Here is a 19,529-nt window from a genome sequence, read left to right as displayed (position 1 = left end):
GTGGTGTCCCTTCTAGGGCTATATAGGTAGACTTCTAGCAACTAGCATAATTGAGAATAATAGAGCACTAAATTAGCATAATTTGACCCTCAGAGTGTATATACCTAATTTCACATCTTATAATGTAGCTATAGATAGACATCTATTACTGTACTGTATATAGCACTTTGTACTATGGTTGCACCAAAGATCAAAGGCTTCAGTTGTAGTTTATACTACTTATACAACCTGTCTGACCACAGCCATGGTATATGGCAGTTATACCCTAGTGTATAACTGCCATATACCATGGCTGTGGTCAAACTACATGTACAGCTAGAACTGAATGCAGTATCCCACCTTTGCAACAAAATTGACACACTGTTTCAATTAAAACAATGACACACTACTCAATTCAATCAATATTAGCAATATTAGAGTTAGAGAGAATTCAATACAAAACAGACTACTATACTAATGATTTTAGTCAACATAAAAAGAGCCAAGTTCGAGCGATAAATATTTCCAAAAAGGAGGCAAATTTGGAAGAACTCCGTGATCGTGAATCGAACGATACTGGTTTGTTTGTGTTGCTTTTTTTCAACTTTCAACATTGGTTGTCACAACCTGCTTATTACATTGCTGCATGGGACCAGGAGCAGTAAGAAGGGTCCAGACTGCCAAGTGTTTCTCAGACTAAAGAGACTGCACTGCACTGGGCCAGTACAGTAGGCTTGTGGAATGATATTTTGGGGTACATTTGCACTCTTTGTAGACAAGTAGCACCAGTGTACTTTCTTGAAGTGCCTTCTATAAAGATGCAGAAACACAGCCTTCACAATTGCTTGCTTGAATCATAGACGCTTGCTTGAATCAGCCATCGCTTTTTAAAAAAATAGCAAATTCATTGCATAGCTATAGCAACAGTGACGTCAAACAGTAGTTATAAGCATATTCATTGAAGAAGCATGACAGGAAGTAGCTAAACATAGTAGTACAGTTCTAAACATAGTACAAGCCAGTTAAACTATGGCCTTGTAATCAGATAAACCAACTCGGCTGCGCCTCGTGGTTTATCAGATTACTCTCGCGTGTAAATCAAATATACCACTCGAGGCCATTGTTTAACTATAACATAGCCACTAGGCAGGCACTAGAGGATTATAGTTCATGCACTTTCTGTATAAATGTTACCTCAATAGCCTCTGTTCTGGGCCAATTTTTTTTAATAGAACGAAGTTGAAGCTATATATATAGAGAACGAGGCTGGGAATGAGGCTACCTCAGGTAGTGCTATCACAAATAAATTGATGTCTTTAAACTGGAATAATGGGTAGTGACACCGTACACCAAACAGGCTGACTTTTTGAGAATAGTCAATTATTATTATAGGCAAAATAAAAAGCAGGGTGGTCATTGCTATCTTATGAAGATGTGTTTTCATATATAGAGGGTATACTTGCAATTGCTATTCTATGATGAGAGTAGCTTTTTAGTCATGCATGTATATTGGACTTGTGCATGTATGTGTACCGTGATCCAAGTAAACGAAATATGATTATCTTGAAAGGGCTTTGAAAATCGATCAAGCTATTATTCTATAGCACACCGAATGTAGTATATTCTTGTAGCATTGTTTATCACCTCAATGTTATTAAAACTGTGGTAGTATTAGTTCCCAGCCTCGTTGTCTCTATATATAGCTTCAACTTCGTTCTATTGGCCCAGAACAGAGGCTATTGAGGTAACATTTATACAGAAAGTGCATGAAATATAATCCTCTAGTGCCGAAAGAGAAATTACTCCTCCATGCCTGCCTAGTGGCTATAGTGCTATATACAGTACAGTATAATAGATGTCTATCTATATAGCTACATTATAAGATGTGAAATTAGGTATATAATTACAGCTGACTGTGCTGATGGAGAGATAAGACTGGTGGGTGGGTCCAGCATAAGAGAGGGACGAGTGGAGGTGTGTGTGGGCGGTCGCTGGGGAACTGTTCAAACAAACAATTCCCAAATGGTTGAATTTGTTTGCTCTACACTGGGTTTCCCAACTGAAGGTAGGGAAAATGATGGTTGCCATGTGCGTCTAATAATTGTGTTATAGGTTCAAAAGCAGTCACTACTTTTGGCCATGGAACAGCTCCGACAAGAAGCTGTGTAATAATGAATAGTTCCCTACACTGTGTGGACAGTGCAGACCAGTCTGTTGATGATTCCTTTCAGCTTGGTGTTGTGTGCAAGACATACCAAGATGTTATTGGCTCAGTTATTAATAGGACAATCGATCAAACCCTTCAGACGTGTGCTGAACCAACCACCACCAGTGAAACAAATCAGCCAACCACCACCAGTGAAGTAGACCAATCCATATCAGCTAATGAAATGTTGGGAAGCTGTCCTATTGCCTCCTTGGGAGGAGTGATTGGTCTTCTGGTGGTTGCACTCGTGGGACTTGCTATTGGATTGACTGTAACTTGTTGTGTGTTGGGGAAATGCAGGTCACAGAAACAGCAAGCTGAGTGAGTCTGTGAGCATATATGTGTTCCATTGAGTGTTTGTTGTTTCATGCTTGTTGACAAAACCGCCAGCTGAATAAGTTTATTTAAAGGCACTATTAATTTGGCTTTCCGGCTTTTGCCATACTGCAAATGCAGCAGCAGTTCTCAAAGACAAGAGCTCTCAGCTATTCAACCACAACTGAACAATACAGTGTGCAATGTGACCATGGAACCAAATAATGCATACAGCTGCAGTGGACCCATTTACGAACAAGTTGTCAATGGCAATGAACAAGACCACACTGCGGTATCCTGACTTCACATGTATTTATGTATTCAACTATTTATTGGTATCCTTATAATAATTATGTAGAATTTTCTTCATAGATTGTGTGTTTGGTCTCATGCTTACTTATCTAGCTGCAGTTAACTCCTGTTCAACTTGTTTTTTCTGTTCACGTGTCTGTGTTTCTTATTCAGTCAGTCATTTCGCTAGGGTGCAGCTTATTCGCAATGACATCATTTGTTATGCAGAATCTGGGCAGAGACAGAAGCTAAAGTTACCGTATAGAGGGTAATTTTCGTGAAGCAAAATATTCGTGGTTTTCGTGGTTGAAGCTCTGGCCACGAATATTTACCCACGAATGAAGCGACCTTGCCTACCTTTACCTGCAGTGCAAGCAGCAACCACGAAAATAGTATCCACAAAATGACTCAACCACGAATATTTTTCCCCCGAAAATTACCCGCTATACGGTACTCTCCTTTTTCTCACTGATTCTAACTTTTTTTACTTGCTGTCCGCATGTCGTGTAATACTCTGCCTATCATAATCTGATGGAGAGGTACATGATGGTATAGTCTAGACTAGAGTAAATATTTGCTCTAGTCAAAGAATGAAAAAACTGTATGTCAAAAAAGCCACAGATGGAGTAATAAGTAAGTATATAGGCTAATGTCGCATGCAGACTGCATGCTTGGCACGAGGATAATAGTATCAAATCATGAGTAAATAGTGTAGTATCCACTGGAACTATCTAGAAGTAGCTGTAGTGTATTGTATCTGTAATGATCTAGAACAATCTATAGCTAGAATTGGAACTGTACTTAGTGGTAACATCTATCTATAAGTACTGTGCTTTGTGTGTGTGTTCTATTGTACCCTTGCTGCAAACAAGAATATTTAAGTGAAGACAGTTAACAAATATAACAAATTATGCTCTGCTAGATAGTTACACAGATTTACTTCACAGGGTCAACCGTGAGACGACCATGCTTGGACTCAACCACGGATAATTACATATGGGAATGGAATTTTTTGAGTGTGGGTGGTCGCTGGGGTACTATGCATAATTCACAACTGGTAGAATATAATTATTATCTCTACGCTGGGTTTCCCAAAGGTAGGGACAGTGAACACTCAGCTAATAGTTGCCGTGTGTAAGCACGTATACGTCGCATGGTTTTTATCATCACACCATACGCTCTTAGCACATGCCGGGAAACCCAGTGTGATAATAATTATAAGGCTTTGATTTGTGCATGCGTGTGTGCATGTGTGTGTGTGTGTGTGCACGTGTGTGTGTGTGTGTGTGTGTGTGTGTGTGTGTGTGTGTGTGTGTGTGTGTGTGTGTGTGTGTGTGTGTGTGTGTGTGTGTGTGTGTGTGTGTGTGTGTGTGTGTGTGTGTGTGTGTGTGTGTGTATGTGTGTTAATGTATGCGCATGCTTGTGTATGTAATTGGCATTGTATACACAGCAACCACTGAAAAAGAGATCATTATAACATATTGCAGGAACTGATTTCAAGACGTATTAAAATCAATAATTATGATCTCTTAGACACAAATAACAACACAACACCATCCAATACATTATAGTAGCTAGGTAACAGCAATCAATATTCAATGCATGCAGCATGGGAGAGAATTAATCAATAACACTTCCTTAAAAATAATTATACACAAATTGCATAGGCCTCTATAATTTTAAGGTATAGTAAACATTTTAATCACAATGCAAGTGTACAAAATTTCTCAATGCTTGAGTGTGGAGTAGTCCTCTTCACACAGCCACACTTTGCTGTCCGTTTTGCTCGACATTGGCACTTCGTAGTTACTAGCCTCACTGTACACACCATCAAAGCACGCCCCCTCCACACCCTCACACCTTCCACTATCCACCACATGGTAGTTTTGCTCCTCGTCTACAGGATTGAGCTGATTTGAGCGACGATTCGTGTTCTGCAGTAATGAGTAGGTGTGGTCTTGTCCATTTCCATTGTCAACTTGTTCGTAGGTAGGTCCACTGGAGCTGTATGCACTGTGTAGTTCCATGCTTGTGTTGTATACTGGGTTGTTCAGTTGCCGTTGAATTGTTGAGAGTTTGTTAGTTTCTGATGAGATACAGCTGCATGAATTACATAACTGTGTACAATAGACGCAGGACAAAAATGCTCAAGAACAGTTAAAATGACAAACATAAGTAGAGTAGTATGAACTTACATTTGTTTATTTTTCTGTGATATGCGATTCCACATTGCTCCACAAACAATCAACAACACCACCAGCAGAGCCACCAATAAACCAACTATTACTCCCAGTGCTGTAGTGCTTGACTCAGTACCACATGACGACTCCATAGAGGATACTGTATCTGTGAACATAGCATTACCCTGTACATGGCTAACAGAGGGACTAACTGTCATATTACAGTAATCACACGAGAAGTCTGTGGAATTAGTAACTTGGTTCAGAACTTCCTGCCTGACACAACGAATCCCTAGGTCTGTTGTGTCATCGTCACATGATTCATTGCAAAAGAGGTTGCCAGAATCGCTTATAGTGCAGTTGATGGTTGGTACTCTTCGTGGGTTGAATACAAGCACTTCAGCTCCTGCACAGAAGAGTAGAGATAGGTGAAACCAGCCAATTATTATGAACCTACCAATGCTAGCAAATCCAAACTTTTGGCACATCTGTCCAGCATCTTGATCAGTCCATCCGTTGCTGCAAATTGCCATCCAACGGCCATCTGTACACATTTCAACTTTTCCCTCGTTGTCAGTAGCTCCACCCACAAATCGAATGTCACTGTCAGTACAATTATCTGCGCACAACTATTATATATATTAAGCAATGTCTAAAGAAATGCTTACCACTTGAACATTGAACTGTTGCGTGTTTATTAATTTTATTACAGCCAGCACGAGCTTCATAGTAGCACTCATCAATATTAGCATCGGAGTCATCACAGTTGACAAATCTTAAAAACATATAGGGTGAATTCTCACTAATACTAACATCGCTGGTCGTAGCACCTATATAAGCAACAATTTACAGTGACTATATCACTCTTAAGAAAAGCTATTATAGTAACACCTTGATTGCTGTATCCAAGTTGAGAGCAGACAATGTTGGCCTCAACGTTGCCCCAATCATCAGACACACAGATCCTTCTCCATTCTCCCTTATAACAGAACTCGACAATTTTGTTAACGTTTACCAATTGAACATCTCCATGAAAGCAAGCTGTATAAACATTAGACACATGCTATAGTTACATGCAGTATCCAAATACTACAGTACCTTGTGTTAACAACACTTGTGTTCCTAAAAACAGAAGAGATACTGTGATGAGTTGAATCATCATTTTGTAATCCTGTCAGGTTGAATCTCTAAGTTGCTTATATTTATAGATTTCAAAGTCACAATTCCGTGATTTTTATACAACAATTCATAATGATCTATTTAGACATCTATTAGACACGAGAAATATTGTATACTGTCTGACATGTATGTATTGTTATTATAAACTGATAAACTGAAAGTATAAAAATACTCATAATTAATCAACAAACATTTACAACGGAAACATACGCTCAGTGGACTCACTCAGCTTGCTGTTTCTGTGACCTGTGTTTCCACAACACGAATAATTAGTATACCTATACAGTTTTCACTCAAAGGTACAGAACTTTAAACACATGCTATGGTTGCTGTTATCCAAGCTGAGCACAGACTACATTCGCCTCTTCACTTGACCATCTATTATTTCTACACATATTTTTCCACACTCTGTCATGGCAAACTTTTACAGCACCATTACTATTCAGTAGACCATCACCACTTTCCAGTCGAATATCTCCATGATGAGAATAGCCTATAAATTATACACATAATTATTATTTTTACTGTTCAACAAGCACTATAGGTATAATTTTAGATAAAAAAAATATCGAGTGTTACCAATAAATGACAATTTGATGATCTCCATGTCTTTCTGCAGCTTCTTGTTATACTAAACAGCAACTAGACATGGATTATTATAATGTTATATATATCTACCTGCATTTGTAACAAATGCTCATAATTAGAACTGAAAGTGGATAAAAGCCAGAAAGAAAATAAGCCAAACAGTGCCTTTAAATCAGCTGGCTGTTTTGTCAACAATATAAACCACACTCAATGAAAACATAGATCTATACGTTCCACATGGAGACTCATTCAGCTCACTGTTTCTGTGACCTTCGTTTCTCCAACACACAATCTAACAGCAAATCTATGAACAACCACCAGAAGACCAATCACTCTTCCCAAGGCAGCAATAGGACAGCTTCACCATTAATTTTCATTGTATAATCGTGGACTTGTTTTGCTGGTGGTTCACTGTAAGTGATTGGTTGATTTGTTCCGCTGGTCATGGTTTGCTGGCTGCATGTTAGTGGTTGGCTGACTCGCTGATGGTAGTTGGTTCAGGACTCGTCTGAATAAGGGTTTGATCGATTGTCCTATAAATAACTGAACCGATACCATCTTGGTATGTCTTCGCTCTCAACAGACCGGTCTGCAATGTCTATGCAGTGGCCTGAGGAGCTAATTCTATTGGGGCTGTTCCATGGCCAAAAGTAATAACTGCTTCTGACCTTATAATCATTAGACACACACGGCAACTATTAGCTGCATGATTTGAGTGTTCACTGTCCTTATACCTTCAGTTTGGAAACCCAGCGTAGAGTAAATAATTATATTCTACCAGTTATGAATTAACATAGTACTCCAGCGACCATCCACACTCAAAAAAGTTCGTTCCCATATGTAATTTTCAGCGGTTGAGTCCAAGCATGGTCGTCTTACGGTTGACCCTGTGAAGTAGATCTACATATATGTGTCTAGCAGAGCATAATTATAGAAGCTATTTACTCATTATCCCATTATTCCCGTGCCGTGGATCGACAGGTTAAACAGGAGTGAACTGCACAATCAAGCTAGATAAGTAAGCATGCATGTGACCAAAAACAATCCATATTATTATAAATATAAAGATAACCATAATGTAAAGTTGAACACATAAAATACATGCGGAGAAGTCAGGATACCACAGTATGATCTTGCTCATTGCCATTGGCAACTTGTTCGTAAATGGGTCCACTGGAGCTGTAGGCATTGTTTGATTCCATTTTCACATTGTCCACTGGGTTGTTTAGAATTGTCGAGAGCTCTTGCACTTGAGAACTGTTGCTGCATTGCATGCATGGACAAAAGCCAGAAAGCCAAATTAATAGTGCCTTTAATAATAATTATTATCAACAATCAACAAGCAATTGTGAAACAACAACACACTCAATGAAAATATATGCTCAATGAACTCACTCAGCTTGCTGTTTCTGTGACCTGCGTTTCCCCAACACACAGCAAGTTACAGTCAATCCAATAGCAAGTCCCACGAGTACAACCACCAGAAGACCAATCACTCCTCCCAAGGCAGCAATAGGACATGTACAGTTATTGTTTTCCACCATTTTGCTAGAGGGTTGTTCTACTTTGCTTGTGGCACTAGATGCAATGGAACAGTTTTGATTATTTCCCTGAGAAACGTTCTCAGTTGTTGGCACTGTTGACTGATCATCACTAACTTCCGTGCTAGTTGACATTGTTTCACAGTTCGTAGTACATTCCTGGTTCACTAGTCGGGTAACAAAATCTTGCTCTAGACACATCACTCTCAATTCCATGTCACAATCACTGGTAGCAGTACGGCTGACATTCCCGTTGTCGGATATTGTGCACTCGAGTTGTGAAGAAGTTTGTGGGTTATGGGTTAAGGATTGTCATCACAGCCACTGTAAAGTTACATTAAGTTCAACACAAATCAGGTATGATCTCAAACTATTCTTACCATTAGAGAATCCTAGTTTGTAGCAAAGGAGACCCGCCATTGCTTCTGACCACCCTACACTGCATACTCCTCCCCACCGACTATTGAGACAACACTCCATGCACTCTTGAATTCACCAGACGCACTTCACCATTACTGCAGTTTGCTACATGAAGTGAAAACTTACATGAGAGTTATATATAGTGTATAATTAGCATTGTACCTGGTGAGCATATTACAGTGGCAGACCTCTTATCTTCGTTTTTGCAATTGTCATCTTGATTACATTCAGAATTAAGTGTGAAGCCACACTCGAATAATTTGTTTTCGCTACCACGACAATTAATATTTCTGAGGTATCCATTGGTATCAGCCAAGCGGCACTCATGCGAAGCACTAGCACCTATATACAATTTGCAGAGTTTCACTCAAAGTTATAACTCTATAAAGCACGTACCTTGGTTGCTGTATCCAAGCTGGCTACAGACTACATTTACCTCTTCACTTGACCATGCACCATTTCTACAGATACTTTTCCACACGTTGCTATAGCAAACTTGTATAGCACCACTGTTCTCCAGTTGAATATCTCCATGAGAACAGCCTATAGATCCATTGTGAGTGCATGCACAATTGACACTGACTTGACTCATCGGGTATAATTATGTTACTTACTTTGTGTGAGTTCTTGGAAATACTGTTAGCACTACCAGCAGAATGAAGGCCTGTTTGATGAATTCCATGTCTTTTTGCAGCTTCATGTTACTGAACAACAGAAAACAGTTCCTGAGTATGGATTACTTCCTGGATCTTTGGATTTCTTTACTCAACTATACAATCTATTTAATTATGTATGCAAACATTATTGTGTTATTTCTATTATCCAATCCAAGTGCAACATAAACACACTTTGAGCTCGTACATAATTTATAGTAAACAAACATGCAGAGTTGATGGGTATATCTCAACAACATCATAACACTGATTGTACAACAGTAATCGCAATGCACACAGTTGAATCATGAGGTAAAAATAATCGAATACTGGGTCTTCTTGAAAGTTATCTCTAGGGCTACTATTGAGCAACTGTTAGAATTACTAGAACATGTTATTGTGTTTTCAGGGACTGACACTAAACAAACGTATCACTTGCTGTGTACAGAATAAGTTCCATTGGCTATGCATGCAGTCACTGTACTCAAGAACTTATTGTAAAATGCTTTCTATCAGTCAAAAAAGATAAAATTACAACTCAGTGCTGACGGGTACCGTAGGCCCCACCAGCAGTCGTACATCGAAATAGAATCCTAAAGTTCGATTATTGTATAGGTAAAGCTTGGAGAATCAGAACCATAATTATTTAGACACACATTACATCACTGGAATCATAACTCACATTAGTAGCTACCTCACATCATTGAGACTGTGATAAAGTATTCAAAGGAGAGAAGAGAGTTCTGAGTCACTATACTTAACTAACTTAACTAAAAATTATAAATACACAAATAGACACACAAGAATTGCAAGGTCTCTATAAGACCGAAGGTCTAACTACATTTAGCGCAAGTAGGTAGGCAAGGTCGCTTCATTTGTGGGTGAAATATTCGTGGTCAGACCTTCAACAACGAAAACCACGAATATTACCCTCTATACGGTAACTTTAGCTTCTGTATCTGCCCAGATTCTGCATAACAAATGATGTCATTGCGAATAAGCTGCACCCTGGCGAAATGACTGACTGAATAAGAAACACAGACACATGAACAGAAAAAACAAGTTGAACAGGAGTTAACTGCAGCTAGATAAGTAAGCATGAGACCAAACACACAATCTATGAAGATAATTATTATAAGGATACCAATGAATAGAGGAATACATAAATACATGTGAAGAAGTCAGGATACCGCAGTGTGGTCTTGCTCATTGCCATTGACAATTTGTTCGTATAAGGGTCCACTGGAGCTGTAGGCATTATTTGGTTCCATGCTTACATTGTCCACTGGGTTGTTCAGTTGTTGTTGAATTGTTGAGAGCTCTTGCACTTGAGAAGTATTGTACCTGTACATGTAACTTGAGTTCCTTTTCCTTGTGACAGTACAAGCCACCCACACAATAACTGTCCCTACTTCTAGTAGTACAAGAAGTCCAATCACTGCTCCTAGTGGATTACTTTGAGTGTCAGTGCACGCTGGTGTTGTGATACTGGGTGGGCTACTGCTAGGGATAGCTGGATTGCAGTTGCAGTCTAGTGTATTGTTAGGTGGACTAGGGCAGTCTAGTGTATTGTTAGGTGGACTAGGGCATGTTCCGTTGATTGCTAGAGTAGGTACAGCAGAGTTGTGAGTTTGGCATTTGATGACTAAGCTTGCCATATCACATATGTGCGACTGTATAGTGTCTACACAGTTCAGGGTGGTGCCATTATCTGTCACTGTACAGTTGACTTTTGGGTCAATAGAGGAGGTAGTACTATTTGCCATTGCCCCTGTATAAACATTCGTAGATTTCTTAAATAATCTTGTGCATTATTACCCTGCATTGGAAATCCTAACATATTGCAAACGGTGTCTGCCAGCACTTTATTGTAACAGATGGATGCCCAATTATACTTACGTTCAGATAGCTTTACAGTTCCATTATTACACACTGCAATCATATCATTAAATTAAATGATTTATTGCACAGAAAAACTTACCTTGCCCGTCCGCGAATATTTGTCCAAATAGGAAAAGTAAGTGCTTCAGTAATAAAGTATTTTATGCTCTATTGTGCAGTGTGTAATAATGGAGCTGTAAAGCTATCTGAAGGAAATTTCCTTTCGAATGAAAAGTATGTCCAGTACTGCCATGATGGAGAATGGCATTGGCTGTGTACTGGTGGTGAAAGCTGGACGAGAGTGGAGGCCAATGTTGTGTGTAGACAACTGGGACTCAGCGACCAAGGTACGTTTGTTCTGTTTGTTGTACATGTCCTTGAATTAGTCCATCACCATCTTCAGGAGCTAACATAGGAGGTGCCATGGTATAACGCTAACAGCAGCTGATCAATCACTAGCCTACTTTATGTTTGGTGGCAGATGTACTGGAGAGGAAAGTAACATAGGAGAGTGCAATAATTCATACCAGTACATGTAGTAAGAGTGCAGGATGGGTAAGATGTCAACCAGGTAAGAGCATTAACTTTTGCAAATCAAAGTTAATACTGCATGAGATAATTATACAGCCAACTGTAACGGTGGAGACATAAGACTGGTGGGTGGTATCACTAATAGAGAGGGACGAGTGGACGTCTGTATGCAGGGATATTGGGCATCCATCTGTTACAATGAAGTGCTGACAGGCACTGTATGCAAAATGTTAGGATTTCCAATCGAAGGTTAATAATGCACAAGATTATTTACGTTAAATCTATGTATGTTACAGGAGCAATGGCAAATAGTACTAACTCTTCTATTGATCCAAAAGTCGACTGTACAGTGACAGATGATGGCACCACCCTGAACTGTGGAGACACTATACAGCCGCACATATGTGATATGGCAAGCTTAGTCATCACATGCCAAACTCACAACTATGCTTTACGGAATAAAACCACTGGAAGTAATTCAACCAGTGCACTAGGAGCAGTGATTGGGACTCTTGTATTACTGGAAATAGGGACAGTTATTGTGTGGGTGGCTTGTACTGTCACAAGGAAAAGGCACTCAAGTCCACCAAAACAAAGGTATAATTTGCTAACTTTGTTCTATAATTAATAATTATGCCATAACATGTACAGCTCTATTAAAAGTAAATGAGAGCTACACTGACACAGCTCTAATAGAACCAAGCTACAGTTCACTAGGTCCTAACTACAATACTGTGACCACAAGCGATGAACGAATTGGTGACTATGATGTCATTGATCAGAACAAACAGAAACCGAAACCATCCAACCCACCACCAGTGAAGGTTGAGGCCAGTAAAAGTGAGGATGAGTTCTACAATACAGAGGAGCATATGTACGCAGCTGTCAATAAGGAGAAAAAGACTAATGCTGAAGGAGAATAAACCACAATCCACAAAAGTTGTTGAAGTTATTCCACATTGTTCAAATCCAAATTGTTCAAATTTTTCGTTGAACTCAGAACTGCAATGTAATTCTCAGTGGTTGAGTCCAAGCATGGCCGCATCTTACTGTTGCCTACGGTGGCCCTGAGCGTTACTATTAGTTCACCTTAGCTACTTGATACTTCGCCTACCTTAGCTACTGGGTAGTTCGCCTACCTTAGCTACTGGGTAGTTCTACTTGATAGTTCGCCTACCTTAGCTACTGGGTAGTTCACCTACCTTAGCTACTGGGTAGTTCTACTTGATAGTTCGCCTACCTTAGCTACTGGGTAGTTCACCTACCTTAGCTACTGGGTAGTTCTACTTGATAGTTCGCCTACCTTAGCTACTGGGTAGTTCACCTACCTTAGCTACTGGGTAGTTCTACTTGATAGTTCGCCTACCTTAGCTACTGGGTAGTTCACCTACCTTAGCTACTGGGTAGTTCTACTTGATAGTTCGCCTACCTTAGCTACTTGATAGTTCACCTACCTTCGCTGCTTGATAGTTCACCTACCTTAGCTACTTCGCAATTGACCTTTGAACTGCATGTTAATTCTGTTTAATGCTGCTGTAGCCGTACTGTACATAGCGACTAGAGATCAATAATGAGAGCTACATAGCACGTATACAGGTACTGAGGATTATCTAACAGCAATGCAAGACTAGAGTACCACACCAGAACCATTGTATAGTACAGAATTCTTGTGCTGCAATGGGATTAGGAGATATAAACGTGAACAACTTGAACTGCATGTGTTGTATTAGTCTAGGGCCAGACCTTTTCTCAGAGGGGAGGGGGAAGAGAAGAAAAAGGTCTCTTAATCCTAGCTCTATTGCCCCAAGCTATTAGACTAGCTAGTATTGTGAATAACATGTAACTTCCAAATGAATCAAGTGTGGTACTCTCATCTTGCATTGCTGTTACCCATAGGGTAGCACTAACCGGCTGCAGATAATCCTCAGTACCTGTATATATACATGGAGCTCTCATTTATATTGAGTTGCATGGCTCCAGCAGCAGCATTAACATACCGTTCAAAGGTCAACTTCGAAGTAGCTAAGGTTGGCGAACTACCCAGTAGCTAAGGTTGGCGAACTACCCAGTAGCTAAGGTTGGCGAACTACCCAGTAGCTAAGGTTGGCGAACTACCCAGTAGCTAAGGTAGGCGAACTACCCAGTAGCTAAGGTAGGCGAAGTATCAAGTAGCTAAGGTGAACTAATAGTAACGCTCAGGGCCACCGTAGTTGCCCCTGTGAAGTATGTATCTAGCAGAGCATATAGAAGTTATTACTCATGATATAATATCATTATCTTCGTGGGCGAGCAGTCTGCATGTGACATTAGCCTCATGGATACTCCATCTCAGTCTGTAGTTTTTTTAGCATACAGTTTTCTATTGGACAGCCACTCAGCTAACGTGAATTTTACCATTTAGACTTAATATCCTGTTCTTTTATAACAGACAGAGTATTTCAAGCAAGTAAAAAAAGTGAGAATCAGTGAGAAAAAGTAGTATAACTTTATAGCTACTATTGTTCGCTGTCTCTGCCCAGATGTGCAGATAAGCTGCACCCTGGCGAAATGACTGACTGAATAAGAAACACAGACACGTGGACAGTTAAACAGGAGTGAACTGCATAATCAAGCTAGATATCAGTAAGCATGAGGCCAAAAACAATCCAGAACATTCTCTGGATTATACATAACTATAATTCATAAGGATATACATAATATGACAAGTTGAACACATAACATATGTGTGAAGTCAGGATACCACAGTGTGATCTTGCTCATTGCCATTGGCAACTTGTTCGTAAATGGGTTCACTGGAGCTGTAGGCATTATTTGGTTCCATGCTCACATTGTCCACTGGGTTGTTCAGTTGTGGTTGAATTGTTGAGAGTTCTTGCACTTGAGAATACCTGCATTTGTACATTGGACAAAAGCCAAAAATCAACTGGCTGTTTTGCCAAAAGCATATGAAACTGCAACACACTCAATGAAAACGTATGCTCAATGAACTCACTCAGCTTGCTGTTTCTGTGACCTGAGTTTCCACAACACACAGCAAGTTATAGTCAATCCAATAGCAAGTCCTAGGAGTGCAACCACCAGAAGTCCAATCACTCCTCCCAAGACGACAGTAGGACAGCTACCGACCATTTCATTATTAGCTAATGTAATGAAATGGTCTACTTCACTGCTGGTGGTGGCTGGCTGATTTGTTCCGCTGGTCGTGGTTTGTTCAGGACATGTCTGAAGGGTTTGATTGATTGTCCTATTAATAACTGAACTGATAACATCTTGGTGTGTCTTACACACAACACCAAGATCCATGGAATCGTCATCTGTAATGTCTACGCAGTGAATGATGCTGTTTATTATTACACAGCTTCTTATTGGAGCTGTTCCATGGCCAAAAGTAGTGACTGCTTTTGAACCTACAAAATAGTATGCACTCACGGCAACTATTATTTAAATGTTCACTGTTCCTACCTTCAGTTGGGAAATCCAGTGTAGAGCAAACAAATTCAACCATTTGGGAATTATTGTTTTGAACAGTTCCCCAGCGACCGCCCACACACACCTCCACACGTCCCTCTCTTGTGCTGGACCCACCCACCAGTCTTATCTCTCCATCAGCACAGTCGGCTGTAATACATAAATTATTATACTCAAACTCTTGTGAGCAAAATGTTTACCTCGTAGACACACTACTCCAGGATGTCTTTTGCCACCACTGCAATCTAAACAATCACCAACATCTCTTTGGTTGATTCCACATTCTTCAAAAGTATTCTCTGTTCCACTACACTCACTAACATCAATGTACATCAGACTGGTTGAGGGAAAGCATGATCGTCTCACACTTGCCCCTGTGGGACCCAAAGACTAGCAAAGCATACAGTCATTATACTGAAGAATGTACCATTATTATTGTAGCCCAGGAGTCTGCAAGCAATATTAGCTTGATAAACACTCCATTGGTAGTTTTTCTCACATACAGTTTTCCATTCTTGATCAGAGCAAACATTGACTCTACCATCATCTCGTCTCTGTACCTTTCCATCAATGCAGCCTGTGAGGGAGTTAACTTGTATCCTAGTCTAACAGAAGTAATACAATAAATTTACCTTGAACAGCTTTAAAAGCAACAAGGAGGATTGCAATCAATAGCAGAGTGTTCATATCTCACTAGTTAGTCTTATTTGAGGCGCTTTCTAACTGCCTGTCATTTCTAGCTTCCTTTTAAGGTAAGTTGCGTCGTTTGTTTTTCAAGTTGACAAAAATATCAGGTGTTGCATGACACGATGGACAACATTGAAACTCAGTTCCTGAATGTTGTTGACAGCAGTTATAACAATTATGTGCATCAGAAAGAGGCCTAATTTGACGCAGCATCTTATAACAACATCACGATACTATATTATTATTCGTATTCTATGTACGTAGCAATGTACATACGTAGGATATGGTTTGGTTTTTATCATCACACTCATAGGCCCTTAGCACATGCCGGGAAGAAACCATTAGATGGATCGCTGACCATCACCAAATCAACCAAGTACTTACCCAACTGTTTCAAATGTCCTATCTACTCGAGTGACCTCGACTACAGGCTCGAGTACATGTCCAATTACAGAAATGACTAACGATGACAGCGCCATTACAGTGGCATTGGGAGCAGTTATTGGTGTTCTAGTGGTCCTACAAATAATCACTTTAATTAGTTGTGGTGTTGTTGCTAGGAGGAAAAACACTAACTCCAACTATCAAGTGTGTGTAACTCAGTTATCTCCCAACAATAATATTATTAGTTTATTGTTTATTGTATGCTAACTATATGCATGCAGTTCCACAGGCATGAATGAGAAGAATGAAACATACGTTCCTTAAATACCGAGGAGGCGTGATGGAACACTTCCTAGTATACCGTCCGGAGGTCATAACTATGCGAATGTTATTATCGCAAATGATGCGGCAATTGACAACTATGATACCGTTACTGCATACAGCCAAGCACCCACAAACACAGCCAAAGCTTATCTGTCTCCACGGTGAGGGAAGAAGCCAGTAAGAGAGAAGAGGAATTCTTTATTGCCGAGGATCACACCTACGCAGTGGTGGATAAATCAAAGAAAATAAAGGTAAGGAAGTCTCAGAACAATGAAGGCACTAGAAGTGATACTGAAACAGAAACCAATCACGATGAGCTATTGGTTGAACAACGTACAGCTGCTGTATCAAGCAGCAACGAGGCTCTTATCTCAAACACTGAACCAGACACAAATGGACCAACTCTTAGCGGCAGAGATTGAGTAACAATTTAACATCCTCATTTTGGGAACTAGCTATATACTAACATTGTTCAGAGCCCTCTGCTATTAGCGAGAGTCAACACACAGTACAATACACACACGCACACTTTGTTATCAGAGTTATGCCCTCAGGGCACCAGAGAGGATAACTAACTTAAAGTAAACATGCAGGCCAACATACAGGGGAATAAGAATTAAACCTTTTGTCTACAAGACTATCATGCTTTGAGTGGACTAAAACATGAAAGCAGTACTATATCATCATACATTAACCTGTGCACAGTACTTATTTTTACAAATAATGTATCGAGAATATATAGTCACGGTTAGCTAGTAACTGTTTGGTGTTGCTCACTGTATAGTTAAAGTACAGGTACATGATAATCTCCATGAAAGGTACGCAACTGTTAGGATTCTTAAAATATGTTATTGTTATCAGGGACCTGACACTAAACAAACTGATGCTTGCTCATTTTACAAAATAAAATTCCATTGGCTGATACAGGAAACACTATAAAGTAAAAAATAACTCATACAAACCCTATAATTATTCGGAGCATGTTCAGTTCTCTCAATGCTTGAGTGTGGAGTACTCCTCTTCACACAGTCACACCTTGTTGTCCGTTTTGCTCGACATTGTTTGTTACCTCGCCGCTACTAGCCTCACTGTACACACTGTCACACCCCGCCCCCTCCACACACTCACACCTTTCACTCTCCACAACATGGTAGCTCTGCTCTTTGTCTATATCATTGAGCTGTGTTGAGTAACAATCTGGGCTTTCATCGCGTTCGAGTATTGAGTAGGTGTGGTCTTGTTGATTGCCATTGTCAATTTATTCGTAGATCGGTCCACTGGAGCTGTGTTCATCGCGTGTTTCCGTGCTCACATTGTGTACTGAGTTGTTCGATTGGTTGTAGAATTGTTGAGAGTTCTTGCCTTTGAGAAATGCTGTACCTGTACATCGTCATGTATGCATGTATACTTGAAACTGAAGCAAATAATTATGGGGAAAACACTTACTCTGTTTGTTGCTGTTTCTGTGACCTGCGTTTCCCCAACACACAGCAAGTTACAGTCAATCCAATAGCAAGTCCTAGGAGTGCAACCACCAGAAGACCAATCACTCCTCCCAAGACTGCAGATATCGAATCACCAACGTGTGTCTTGCATACAACTCCAAGCTCAAAGGAATTGTCATCTGCAATGTCCACACAGTGAATGATGCTGTTTATTATTACACAGCTTCTTATTGGAGCTGTTCCATGGCCAAAAGTACTGACTGCTTTTGAACCTGTATTATTAGTAGTATATAATTAGGCATACATGCAACCATAAATTAAAATCCTCACTGTCCCTACCTTCAGTTGGGAAACCCAGTGTAGAGCAAACAAATTCAACCATTTGCAAATTGTTTGTTTGAACAGTTCCCCAGCGACCGCCCACACACACCTCCACTCGTCCCTCTCTGTCAGTGGATCCATCCACCAGTCTTATAGTCCCGTTAGTGCAGTTCACTGTAATTTGTAATCTCCTAATACATAAGCAATAAACTAAATACAAACCTGGTAGACAAGTTATTAGAGGAATTCTTTGCTGACCATTATTGCAATTATTACTTCGACAATCCTCAAAATCGGTTGAGGCTATTCCACATTCTTCGAGAAAATTCTCAGTTCCATTGCACTTTTGAACTTTAATGTAATTAGTCTGAGCAGTTTTATTTGAGCACATTCGATTCACAGTTGCACCTGTTAATGTTGTAGTTCATCAGATAGTGTATACATTAAAGCTATGAATAATTGTGCTATAATTATTACCATTATCTGCGTAGCCGAGCAGTCTGCAGGCGACATTAGTCTTACGGACATTCCATCTACCATCAGGGTTTTTCTCACATACAGTTTTCCATTCTTGATCAGAGCAAATATTGACTCTACCATCATCTAGTCTCTGTACCTTTCCATCAATGCAGCCTGAGGGAGTAAACTTGTTGCTCTGTTAGTCGAAAAATTAAACACAAGTTCATACCTTGAACAGTTTCAGAACTGGCAACAAGAATTACAATCAATAGTGGTAGAGTATTCATATTTATATCTCACTATAGTCTTATTAGAGTCTTCAACTATGAGACAGTGGAGCTTACACTTTTATAAATGTTCATACAACAGTGTTGCATGAATGTACAACAAAACAATCAGAATGTATACTGCACAATGAATACTGCACACTGTTACTTTTATTGCAAGGCTTGTATACAATAACAGCTATAGTAATAGCTACAGTGTGTAGAAACACATCATATTAAATATACTAATAACCTTGTTCATGCATCATAACACAAGTATACAGCAATCATGAATTAAGGTTAAAACAGTCAAAGAATGTACTGACTGCAGTTAATACTGGGTCTTCGAATTATTTGTGGGACTATTAAGATATAGGTCCACAATAATTTCCATGCCAGGAACTGAGCAAT

At 39.7% G+C, this 19,529-nt stretch overlaps 3 protein-coding genes and 1 long non-coding RNA gene across 6 annotated transcripts in view; 1 reads left to right on the top strand and 3 right to left on the bottom strand.

Moving 5' to 3' along the window:
- Positions 1-19,529, bottom strand: part of LOC135344131 (scavenger receptor cysteine-rich domain superfamily protein-like) — a gene marked incomplete in the record, with an annotated part of 804,697 nt that overhangs the window by 92,982 nt on the left and 692,186 nt on the right.
- On the bottom strand, positions 4,296-6,218 carry LOC135344151 (scavenger receptor cysteine-rich domain superfamily protein-like). The gene is made up of 6 exons (XM_064541275.1): positions 6,070-6,218; positions 5,863-6,012; positions 5,640-5,801; positions 5,429-5,590; positions 4,987-5,377; positions 4,296-4,891 (listed from the first exon to the last, which is right to left on the bottom strand). Exons 1-6 carry the CDS (start codon positions 6,131-6,133, stop codon positions 4,519-4,521), a joined length of 1,302 nt encoding a protein of 433 aa, XP_064397345.1. The 5' UTR covers positions 6,134-6,218; the 3' UTR covers positions 4,296-4,518.
- Positions 11,374-13,260, top strand: LOC135344257 (uncharacterized). The gene is made up of 5 exons (XR_010397402.1): positions 11,374-11,580; positions 11,637-11,804; positions 11,861-12,013; positions 12,061-12,361; positions 12,416-13,260. It is a non-coding gene; the product is annotated as an uncharacterized LOC135344257 (long non-coding RNA).
- LOC135344180 (neurotrypsin-like) lies at positions 14,233-19,262 on the bottom strand. 3 transcript variants are annotated; one of them, XM_064541338.1, is made up of 7 exons: positions 15,865-15,989; positions 15,736-15,809; positions 15,660-15,682; positions 15,433-15,606; positions 15,227-15,382; positions 14,757-15,171; positions 14,233-14,652 (listed from the first exon to the last, which is right to left on the bottom strand). In XM_064541338.1, the coding sequence occupies exons 2-7, from the start codon at positions 15,798-15,800 to the stop codon at positions 14,496-14,498; spliced, it is 990 nt and encodes a 329-aa protein (XP_064397408.1). In that variant the 5' UTR covers positions 15,801-15,809; positions 15,865-15,989; the 3' UTR covers positions 14,233-14,495. The 3 variants fall into 3 exon arrangements, with proteins under 3 accessions (XP_064397408.1, XP_064397406.1, XP_064397407.1); XM_064541336.1 differs by lacking the exons at positions 15,227-15,382; positions 15,433-15,606; positions 15,660-15,682; positions 15,736-15,809; positions 15,865-15,989 and adding exons at positions 18,412-18,567; positions 18,616-18,801; positions 18,871-19,026; positions 19,082-19,262; XM_064541337.1 differs by having other exon boundaries at positions 15,660-15,809.

This window comes from Halichondria panicea, chromosome 11 (genome assembly GCF_963675165.1).
Source record: "Halichondria panicea chromosome 11, odHalPani1.1, whole genome shotgun sequence".
Lineage (NCBI taxonomy): Eukaryota > Metazoa > Porifera > Demospongiae > Suberitida > Halichondriidae > Halichondria > Halichondria panicea.
Note: the sequence above shows the minus strand (reverse complement) of the source record. Positions and strands in the feature narration are given on the sequence as shown.

What these genes read in the sequence shown, in the direction of transcription:
- LOC135344151 (XM_064541275.1), bottom strand. Translation starts at nt 6,133, where the DNA reads ATGATGATTCAACTCATCACAGTATCTCTTCTGTTTTTAGGAACACAA. An exon ending in ACAAGTGTTGTTAACACAAG is followed by an intron (nt 6,013 to 6,069) that starts GTACTGTAGTAT and finishes ATGTTTATACAG; the next exon opens with CTTGCTTTCATGGAGATGTT. An exon ending in TCACAGAAAAATAAACAAAT is followed by an intron (nt 4,892 to 4,986) that starts GTAAGTTCATAC and finishes TAATTCATGCAG; the next exon opens with CTGTATCTCATCAGAAACTA.
- LOC135344180 (XM_064541336.1), bottom strand. Translation starts at nt 19,139, where the DNA reads ATGAATACTCTACCACTATTGATTGTAATTCTTGTTGCCAGTTCTGAA. An exon ending in ACTGGGTTTCCCAACTGAAG is followed by an intron (nt 15,172 to 18,411) that starts GTAGGGACAGTG and finishes ACTATTTTGTAG; the next exon opens with GTTCAAAAGCAGTCACTACT. An exon ending in TCACAGAAACAGCAAGCTGA is followed by an intron (nt 14,653 to 14,756) that starts GTGAGTTCATTG and finishes GTACAAATGCAG; the next exon opens with GTATTCTCAAGTGCAAGAAC.